We start from the raw sequence: 10549 nt of genomic DNA on the forward strand, positions 1-10549 counted from the left end.
AATACTGCATTCCAACAAGTAAAAGTTCTGCATCCAAAACCGAATTAAAGTATTATCAGGCAAATGTACTGTTAAAAGGAAAAGTAGTTCACTGTTTTACTATATGCGTTTTTATTTATAATACACGTGCATCAATGTGTATGTTGCATGTTACTGCTGTGCTCATTTTAAGTCATTTATATACTGTTGTTGGGTAGTTTAATCTATATCTAGGCATCATATTCATCATGTTTGTATCATCACATTCTCGTAAGAGCCACTTATCTCTAAAAAGTCAACTTCTCATGCTCAGAGAATCCGTTTTTAGCTTTGTGATGTTACATTTTCCAGGTGATTCACAAGGCTTTCTAAATAGCGTAACTATTATAAGTAGTATGATGATGTGTTCAACCAATAAAGAAACACCTTATCATTCAGTTCATCAGAAAAATTGTGTATGAACGTACATATCAATCTTGTTGACCTGATCTGCTGTTTACTTTTTGTATATTCGTAGGATTTTTTTCTTCTAATTATTTTGTTTTTTAAAAGGCAAGCGATATAAATCGAGTCACAGCCGGCATTTAGTGGGGTAAAATTATCCACTTATAAAAGAAGGCAAACATATGAGCCAGTATTGTGGTCTATGGATGTTCTTATTTTAGTACGCAAGTTGGGACATTATATTATGACGGAAAGCTTTTTATTTTTCGACAAACAAGAGAAATGAAAAGAAACATGAATGAGCACAAACAGGTATAAGATACCTGTCATTTGCTATAGAAAACGTTTCATATATTACAATTATGTTTCAAACGACATTACTGTCTCATCTCTTTACTTCAGATGTCTTGCTCCGCTGTCTGTGTGTCATTACAACCGCTCAGCTCCAGGATGATAGAGGGAAGTTTAACATTCAATCATTTGTTTAAAAAAACTCAAGGTCAGTAACTTCTTTCCTCATCACTTCACCCTCGAGGGCTCCGCACAAATCTCCCTCAGCATGAAAACTACCACAGAGGTGTTTGACCTCTGAAAACTCTACACGTATCATTTGAGGCGATTCGACCGCTTCATTAACGCCCGAGAGCCACTGCTTCCAGACAAACAGCATCATGACAAACATCTTCACAAGAGAGAGGCGGTCAGCAGTGATTTCTCCGTGACACAACAGTGCATTCGGGTCGCGCTCACACAGTGAGCCTGGTACTTGGTGGCTCAGTCACTCTCTCACCACATGCTTCACAATAAAAGTACCTCAGTGCTACTTTTGGATTTGTCACTCAGAACAGTCAATAAAGTGAATTCTCCCTGATGAGGACACAGCTGTGCAGAACGTCATCCTCCAGCAGACATGTAAACAACCATGCATGATAAATATAGTCCAAACGGACCGAAAGAAAAACACTGTGTGGTTCCTTGTGAAGTCATTGAGGAATGTGAATAAACTGAAATGCATTCATTCACAAAGTCATCCTCAAATGACAAGTATGATTATCAGCTTCTAAATAACACTGTTGTTACTATAGATGACTAAATACATGTCTTTTTTATTGTGTAACATCCCTTTTGTTCTGGCACCGAGTTGAGGTTAGTCCCAGTTAGTGGTTCTGATGTTTCACCATTAAGTCGGAGCTAAAATAAACTACAGCTTAAAAAAATTAGAAGCTTGTTTAACAACACTTCAGTCTGCAGCGTGATAATAAATATGTTTTTAGAGTTAATCCAAACAACGAGATGTTTACGTTTTACGCTGTCTACTGCATTGACATTTGTCTTATGTGGCAGAAAACAAGCGAGGAGGTATGTCATGCTGCATTCATGTAATGCACACATTGTACCAGAATAAAAGCCTTACTTAGCTTCTTTTGTTGTATTAAGTATTTGGAGCGGTTCATCAACAAGTGCTTTACCTGTTGTTACTTTCTGGCAATCTCGACAAGGAAACGGGTTAAAATCTTTTCTATCTTTAAGAAAAATTAAAACTTAAGGATTTGGGAACTTGGTTATGATCATATAGAAAGATGTATGCTTAGTTCTGTTACTCAAATGTAATGAAGTTATTTTGGCCCAGCTCAGACGACCTCATGTTATTAGCCTGCCTGATTTTGTGGATGGTAAACATAAACTTTACAGTACTCTCTGGAGGACAAACTATATAATGGAGAAAATGAATGACTTAAAGCATTTCTATTCTGATATTTCTTGTCACATATCAGCTGACATATACACCCATACCAATTATCGGTTAGGCTCTTATTATATAAACTGATGAATTATGAATTATATCAAAAGAGAACCATTCGGCTCTGGCCATATTCTCCATGCAGTAGTGAGGAGGACTGTATACAGCGTGGACATTATCATCTAAAACTGAATTCAAACAGCAGAGTTCACTATAACGTTGTTAATCACCACCTCACACTCTGTCCGCTAGACAAAGATGGTGGGTGTTGCGGGAGGATGTGGGGGGGTGGGGGAGCCGCTTTCAGACAGACTGTGTCCCAGCAGCAGCTCTTTCTCTCGGGGTCGACACGGCCCGACGATGTGCTGGCTGTGAGAGTGGTAGAGACGCAGGAAGGCCAGGATGGACTGAGCCAGCCACAGAGCCGTCACAGCCCACAGGGACGCCTGAGGAACAAACGGCCTGAATGAAGCTTACAGTAACACTTATATAACTTATAAATAACATCAAAGCTTTGGTTGTCGATGTGCGTCTGTGTGTGTGGGCTCCAGTCTTTCCCATACGTAGCATTAGCTGCATATCAACACACAGAGTGAAGGCAGAAGAGCGGTTGGATGCTAGCTAATTATTATAATGCATATTTGCATTAGTCGATACACGAGTGGCACAGAATATCACAGGATCATATCTTAGCATTTTAGAACTACAAAAGGAAAACCCTTGTTGAAAATGCATTGTCTAGTTGAAGGGCTGTGTTGAATAGTGGGACTTTAGCTATCTTTTGGACATGTGTGTGTGTGTGTGTGTGTGTGTGCGCGCCTGCGTGTATTTGTGAGCACTCGTACCTGTGCCAGACTGAGCTCTGTGTAGAAAGAGGAGGTGTTCACATCCAGGTAAAGCGGGACAGACTGGGACTCTGCACAGCTGAAAACAAACCAACCAAAACACATGAGAAGTTTTTGTTTTGATTTTTTGTAAATCAGAATGTTCAGGACAGGAGAATCTTCTGGTTTTGGAAGCACTCTTGTCAACGTAATAGGATGTTCCACCACCCGACGATGTACCTGTATGGCTGTGTGTTGTGATCAGTCACGGTGTCACACCAGGAGTTGAGACCCAGAGACAAGATAACACTGGCCCCTCCAGAGAGAAAGAGCACACAAACACTCAGCAGCACCGTCAGGAAGGAGGAAAACAGGGTACTGAGCAGAAACACAAATACAGACAGCAATCAGACATATGGTACGATTAGAATTAACATAGATGAAAAGCTATATGTAGGGTACGTGGGTAGACAGACCCACTAGAGCTGAAATTAATAGTTGGTTAAAACTGAATAATCATGTATGCCAAAAGGCTACACGTTCTCGGGTTGCTGCAACTTGTTTTCGTTTTGGACTATTGGTAAGAAACAAACAATGCATCTGAAGACAAAAATATAGATGTGCACTTTATAACAAAAAGATGAATCAATAAATATACCCACTTAAACTGAGATGATAAATGGGACATAAAATGTGCTCTGAACTTGTTTGTTTACTTCCCACACACTGTAATTTACACATGATTACTGTATAGTGCATCATGTGTTGTTACTACTGCAATGATTTGTTGCATTTTAATGCAGATGTTTAAAGTGTTGCTACTTTACCTACTTTATATACGGCTGCGTATCTCTTAAAGGTCAACTTCTCCTGAACTGAGAGGTTAAAAGATGTTTTCAGATGCAGAATGGCCCATTTCATAAAATTAAATCAAATAAAATGATACATTATCTAATGACAGTTACTTGATTATACGTAAGGATGCGTACTGTGTAACTACTGCACCTGCTAAAGTTGGAGCTGGTGTTAATTACTTTGTATACTGACAGGTAGTTTAACTTATAAACATGTATCTTTTCTTAAAATTAGAGGAACATATTTGCCTCAATAACGTAACAGTATATGGTAAATTCAAATCGGAATAGTGCATTTAAGAACATTACAAGTTTACAAGTGTATAACAGAAGTGTAATCGGTTGTCGGTGTCCACTCACTCATCGTGCCGTCCGTGCAGATAGAAGAGGCTCCTCCAGCTCTGCGCTGCTCCGTACAGCACCGTGAAAATACCGACGAAGGTGGCGAACTGGCAGGCCGCCGGCGGGCCCCACTCTTGCACCACCAGGTGTGAGACCTCGCCCGGCTGTCCCGTCAGCTCCTCCCGGTCTTCTGTCCTCCAGTAGCCGTTGGAGAAGAGCGCGCAGCGGCCTTTGAACGCAGAGCCGTTGAGAGCCATGGGGACGACCACCAGCAGGCCCGCCGCGATGGAGAGGGCGTGAGCCGCGCAGTGGGCCAGCAACAGCCGCCGGTCCAGCTCCATGTTACAAGTTAAACAAACACTTAAAAGTGAAAGTCATACGTTGATCAAATATATTAATATTAATGTCAACACATGCCCGTTTGTTTCCAATATAACGGTTCCCCGTGGTGCAGGGTATTTAAGGAGACCAGGGCGGGGGCCGAGTCACGTCTTCTCGGTTCAGCCGTTAGACAACGCCCCTCAAAGAGAAGCGGAGAGGACGATGAGGTCTCACTCTGCCGGAAAAAAAAAGACAACAATAAGATTCATCAACAATGAAGTCCTAGTAATGATTCCTGGAATACACGCTTTCGGGTTATAACTCATATCGTGAAATATGAGCCACTAATTTCTGAATCAATGTGAATTTAATAGGACTAAAGTAGAGTATGACTCGAATGTAATTGCATTCACATAATACACATACAGAATATAAGATCTGAAAAACTAAGCGTTACAGATGTCTTAACATTTGTATCAGCTGGATTACTGAAGGGGCTGATTAATTACTTTAATCAAGTAACTATGTGCTTATTTTGTTCAGTAAAAACCTTACTTTAAAAAACAGAATACATTTTTCAAACCTTTTCCTCATCCTGAAGCCTAAAGTCATGCTGGTTTTATACCAGACACTGATATTCTAAAATGCTGATACATATGAGTTAAATCACCTTCAGTTAAATAATGTTAGAGAGGTTTTAGAGGACCAGAGTTGATATTTATGACACTAGTTCATTCAGTCTGGATGCCACTGTTCGGTACACAGGAATGTGGGTGGGAGGAGCATGGGTGAAATTCTTCTCTGTGGAAAAGACCACCTCATTCAAAGTTGATCAGTGACACATTTTCCTGAAAATCATTTGACATTATGTGAAGAGATCATCAGGTTTCATTATGCCAATGCAGAAGAGAACATGTTTCTTTTGTAAACTAAAAATAATATTGACTTATAGCCGAATAATATATGGTACATATCGTATGTCATTATAGAACAATATCATCTTCATACTCACAATGCAGGTGCGTTAAAGGGAACAAAGAATTGAATGAACATAACGTTTGGGATACTCACATAAATGTTCTATATTGGGCAGGCTGCTATTCTATAAACCAGCTGCCAAAAGAAAAGCTGATACACAAATACCTAAGATACAGCCAAATCAGTTGAAAATTAAGGATAAAATGGATTGCATTGATAGTCAGTAAATTATTGAATATATTACATTCTGATAATAATCTAGTAGGTGCACCAAATGGTACCCTTATGTTCTGAAACGTAGTATCATGTTTAGCAATATTTAAATGTGTTTGCAAAAGTTTGACCAAGTTAAACGGCTTACAAAGTGTGTCGACAAAAAGTTGCCGAAACCCGGGATCGAACCAGGGACCTTTAGATCTTCAGTCTAACGCTCTCCCAACTGAGCTATTTCGGCAGTAGAGCAAACGCAATGCCCACGCGCAATTTGTAAACACAGAACAATCACAGATGTTCTTTTCAATTTATTTGCGATTAAAGTCGACATAGTGAAAAAGTTTTAACCGGTGGTTTGGTTAACTTGGTTTCTCCTCTGCTCTGGAATGCTAGCGCGTTCCACACGATGACGTCATGTTGACGCCCACTTTAAGCGCAGAGGCTGCTGGGAAGAAAGGTCAAAAAACACTGCATCTCGTAAATAAACACCCAACAGGACTATGTGAGCACTGTCAAGTACCAGAATCTGTAGAGCATATAATTTGTCATTGTCAGAAATACACGCTTGAGAGACACAGGTTGAAGAGGAAGCTGGGAGTGGAGGAACTAAATCTAACAGATGCGTTAAATTTGGGGGCAGGACAGGTATTACAATATTTGAAAGAAACAGGATTAAGTAATAGAATTTAAAGCACTGACATTTCTGAATCTCCCTTTTGTTTTGTTTGTTTTATTGTTTTTGTTTTGTGGGTATTATTTTTGGGTTTGGTTTTGTTCGTTTGGTTTTGTAAGGGGATAGGGTACTCTGGTCCACACTCCACTACAGCAGGTGGCGGAAATGCACCGTTCACTGGATGCCATCCGCCTAAAAACTTAAAAAGAAGAAGAAGAAGAAAGGTCAAGAATCGATGGCCGTCGTAGGCGCGGATTAAACGTCACCGCAGCTCGAAAGATGCTCGCTTAAATAGAACAAAATGATGGCCCTCGGAAAACTACTTTATTATTTAAAATGAGAAACGAACGCCTTGCTTCCTTTAGAACAGCAAACATTTTACTGAGCTATTGTCTCATTTTTAGACTCGGTCGAGCTAGCTGCTGTTAGCTGGCTAGCATCTGCATTGTTATTGTTTTTGCTACACCAGGCGACCATAAAACACCGTTTCCCGAGGTCCCCCAGCCGAGGCCGGGGCTCGGACTGCCTGAGTGATGGTGTATTGTCCGCAACGGGAAGATGGATGACAAATCCAGCAGTGGCAGCAGCCACCACCGGGTCCTGATCGTCCTGCTTATGGTGTTGCTCTTTGGCGTCATTATGGTCCAGTATGTTTGCCCGAGCAGGTCAGAGTGCCAGATGCTCCACCAGCTGGGGACGTGGTTTAAGGACGGCAGCGCAACTGGTTCCCGGAGCAGTGGCAATACGATTCAAGACTGGCTCCAAAAGGATCCGTATATTGCAGAAGATGGCGCTCTAGTCCGCTTTGTCCCTCGCTTCAATTTCACAAAAGCCGATTTAAATCGTGCTGTGGACTTCAACATCAAAGGAGATGATGTGATCGTTTTTCTGCACATTCAGAAAACGGGTGGCACGACGTTTGGTCGTCACCTGGTGCGTAATATTCAGCTGGAGAGGCCCTGCGAGTGTCATGCGGGTCAGAAGAAATGTACCTGCTACCGGCCAGGTAAAAGGGAAACCTGGCTGTTTTCCCGTTTCTCCACCGGCTGGAGCTGCGGGCTCCACGCGGACTGGACTGAGCTGACCAGCTGCGTCCCGTCACGCATGGATTCTCGAGAAGCTCCGGTGGACCTGCCCAGGTTGGTGTAGAATACTTGTGGGAATTTAAGGCAGTTATTGCACATAAGAAAGGGATCTAACATGTAATGCATGCTTCAGTATGTAATACATGTGTAATGGGACACGAACGTGATGTAGCTGCTCACCTTCACACGGTGTAGTGTGTGACTCTGACCCTTGGCGGAAGTTTTTCACAGAGGATGTACTTTTAAATAAATCTTCAACACATTTTTAGTGCCTAAACTTTGATTTTAACCTAATTCACAAACACTTTTAGTACAAAGAAACCAAACAGTTGCAAGAGCTTCTTGCCAAATTGTAACTAATCTATTCTACAAGCATTACGATTAGTACATCAAATGCTGATTTGGAATAGTAGAACAAATAATGATGATGTTTAATAAATCATGAGAAAAAAACAGTAATTGCAGCACTATTTCATATTACTGGCTTATTACAGAAATATAATTGTGTCTTTGTCTCTCCAGTAGGAACTATTATTATATAACCATCCTAAGAGACCCAGTATCCCGCTACCTGAGCGAGTGGCGTCACGTGCAACGTGGCGCCACATGGAGGGCCTCCTTGCATGTGTGTGATGGACGTTCACCAACACTGTCCGAGCTGCCGAGCTGTTACTCAGGAGACGACTGGTCAGGTTGCTCCCTGCAGGAGTTCATGGACTGCCCCTACAACCTGGCCAACAAACGGCAAACCCGCATGCTGGCTGATCTCAGCCTAGTGGGGTGCTACAACGTCTCGACCATGAGTGAGGAAGAGCGCTGGGCACTTCTTCTAGAGAGCGCCAAACGCAACCTGCGCGTGATGGCCTTCTTTGGACTGACCGAATACCAGCGCAAGACCCAGTATCTGTTCGAGCGCACCTTCAACCTGGAGTTTATCGCACCCTTCACGCAGCTCAACGGCACGCGCGCCTCCAGTGTCGCGGTTCCCAATGAGACACAATACAGGATCCTCCAGCTAAACCGGTGGGACGTAGAGCTGTACGAGTACGCCCGTGACCTCTTCCTGCAGCGCTTCCAGGTGGCGCGGCAGCAGGAGCGCAGGCAGGCCAGGGCGAGGCGGCAGCAGGAGAGGAGGCGGCTCCGTGGAAGGTTCGCCACAAAGCCAGGGAGGCAGCTGAAGCCCACAGAAGCACCCCAGCTCCCCCTGAGCCACTCTCTAGTAACTGAAGAGCAGCTGAGGGGAAAGGCCGGAGGAGATGGCGAGGAGTCAGAACTGCTACTCCCAGACTGGTGGAATCTGGATGAGAACAGCACCATGGAGGATTACATGGACAATGTGGAGCAGTGGTAGTGAGTGACTGGAACAAGCAGTAGGTTGTCTTAATGCTAAGTGTGCCATGTCCTGCCTTGTCTGTTGTTAAAGCAACACTATGTAACTTTTCACTTTTGGCGCCCCCTTCAGGTTTTTAGGTATTTAGGTATCGATTTCAGTGTCGTAAATACCCAGTGACGATAGATGCAGCCTCGCATACACTTGTATTGAGTTGGGATCATGTGTTGTCCTGTATTATAATATTATTATTATTATTATTTCTACATGTCACGGGTTATAAAAGGTGACGAGGGGGAGGTGACGCGAGGTTTTTTTTGTTTGGAGCGCGCTGACCGACGGCGGACTCAGAACGGCAGCAATCCGGCGACTTTCTATTTTGGATTCATACCAACGGGCGGGATCACTAATAGAAGACTGCGCAGGAACACTGTGAACTGGCCCAGCACCTACCGGACTAGGGTGAAGTAGCGCGGGGATTGAACGCGGCGCCTCGCCACGTCTCTGCCTGGTCGATCAGCTGTTTGCCGGCTTTTTGGGTGGGGGGGAGGGGTGCGCGCGTGCAGTCATTTCCTTTTGTTTTGGGGGACTGCAAATGTGGAGTACGTGTGATCGAATACAATGTTGTTGACAACACCAAAAAGCTACATAAAAAAGCTACCCTTATACTGGAGCTGCGAGCGTGGAGTGGCACTATATGACATTGCGTAATCACTGCCAGAAAGCCGGTCGAGTACATCCGCCGGATGGACCGGGCGGCTCCAGAATCTTACATAGCGGAGTTATTTCCCCACAGACCCCCGGAGACGCAAATCGTCATATTAAAAGTCATTGTAGCGGCACAATTTTTTTCAAGCTGTTATTTTAAAGTCCAAAAGTTACATAGTGTTGCTTTAAGTGATCAAAGTCATTTTAGTACGTTTTTTCTCCCCATGAACCAATGACACACATCTATTTATTGAAACTGATTGTATTTCTTTTCCACAGCTGGCATTCATAATGAATCCTTTCTTTTATATATATAGGGAGGCTTGTTTTGGTAACTGCAATGCTTCGCCTTGCTTTGATCACACACGCCTTCTAGATTGTTCTCCTGGCTTTTTAACACATCTGAACTCTTGTCGAATCTTTTTGTTAAAAAGAACAATTTAATAATTGTGTCTAAAAAATAGTATACTACTGTTTGTGATATACAATCGATTTGTTTGCCAAAATGTTGTCCGTCTGAAATGTGTACATTTTAGAACGTGTCTGTGTTTTTATGTCTTAAGTATCAGAAAAGGAGAATGGAATTTTAATCAATACCTCATTGTGAAGCATTAACTGCTCATTTGTAAAATTCTGATTGTGTCTAAAGTCTTAATTTGTTTTTATATAAAAATGCTTTTACAGTTACTACACTATCGTTTTCTCTTTCCATACTTAAACATAGGTATGTGTCTGATGTCCTTTTGTCTGATCATGGGCACTAAAGGGCAGCACGCTTTTGTTTTGCACTTGCAAACCTCTGGACCACCAGCAGGGGGCGCTGCGATAATGTTAATGAAACCAAACTTCCTTGGTGGAGATCCTGAGGTGGGAGTTGACCCCACAGCTTGTTCTTAAACATGTCCTTGTCTAGACAGGATCTAAACATCTTCAGTGCGATCCTCAGTGGATTTAAAAGAGTTATTCAAATGTTGAATTATTCAGCAATATACTAAAAAGGAAAAAGCTTAAACAGGATTGTTAATATGTATCTTAAAGTACAGTTGCTTTGGCAGGG

General features: G+C 42.5%; 2 protein-coding genes and 1 non-coding gene across 3 annotated transcripts; 1 reads left to right on the forward strand and 2 right to left on the reverse strand.

Moving 5' to 3' along the window:
• Positions 1 to 660: 660 nt before the first annotated feature.
• Positions 661 to 4656, reverse strand: zgc:153018 (Transmembrane protein 179-like). The gene is made up of 4 exons (XM_056439270.1): positions 4203 to 4656; positions 3229 to 3366; positions 3010 to 3088; positions 661 to 2610 (listed from the first exon to the last, which is right to left on the reverse strand). Exons 1-4 carry the CDS (start codon positions 4523 to 4525, stop codon positions 2413 to 2415), a joined length of 738 nt encoding a protein of 245 aa, XP_056295245.1. The 5' UTR covers positions 4526 to 4656; the 3' UTR covers positions 661 to 2412.
• Positions 4657 to 5864: 1208 nt separating this feature from the next.
• Positions 5865 to 5937, reverse strand: trnaf-gaa (transfer RNA phenylalanine (anticodon GAA)). Its single transcript has one exon. It is a non-coding gene; the product is annotated as a tRNA-Phe (tRNA).
• A 308-nt stretch (positions 5938 to 6245) lies between these two features.
• hs6st2 (heparan sulfate 6-O-sulfotransferase 2) lies at positions 6246 to 10179 on the forward strand. Its single transcript, XM_056439265.1, has 2 exons — positions 6246 to 7508; positions 7977 to 10179. Exons 1-2 carry the CDS (start codon positions 6928 to 6930, stop codon positions 8803 to 8805), a joined length of 1410 nt encoding a protein of 469 aa, XP_056295240.1. The 5' UTR covers positions 6246 to 6927; the 3' UTR covers positions 8806 to 10179.
• Positions 10180 to 10549: the final 370 nt, after the last annotated feature.

This window comes from Pseudoliparis swirei, chromosome 19 (genome assembly GCF_029220125.1).
Source record: "Pseudoliparis swirei isolate HS2019 ecotype Mariana Trench chromosome 19, NWPU_hadal_v1, whole genome shotgun sequence".
In the NCBI taxonomy this organism is placed as follows: Eukaryota; Metazoa; Chordata; class Actinopteri; order Perciformes; family Liparidae; genus Pseudoliparis; species Pseudoliparis swirei.

Coding starts and splice junctions, on each gene's coding strand:
- hs6st2 (XM_056439265.1), top strand. CDS start 6,928: ATGGATGACAAATCCAGCAGTGGCAGCAGCCACCACCGGGTCCTGATC. Junction 7,509..7,976: donor GCTCCGGTGGACCTGCCCAG/GTTGGTGTAGAA, acceptor TTGTCTCTCCAG/TAGGAACTATTATTATATAA.
- zgc:153018 (XM_056439270.1), bottom strand. CDS start 4,525: ATGGAGCTGGACCGGCGGCTGTTGCTGGCCCACTGCGCGGCTCACGCC. Junction 3,367..4,202: donor CTGCACGGACGGCACGATGA/GTGAGTGGACAC, acceptor GTTTCTGCTCAG/TACCCTGTTTTCCTCCTTCC. Junction 2,611..3,009: donor CAGAGCTCAGTCTGGCACAG/GTACGAGTGCTC, acceptor TTTGTTCCTCAG/GCGTCCCTGTGGGCTGTGAC.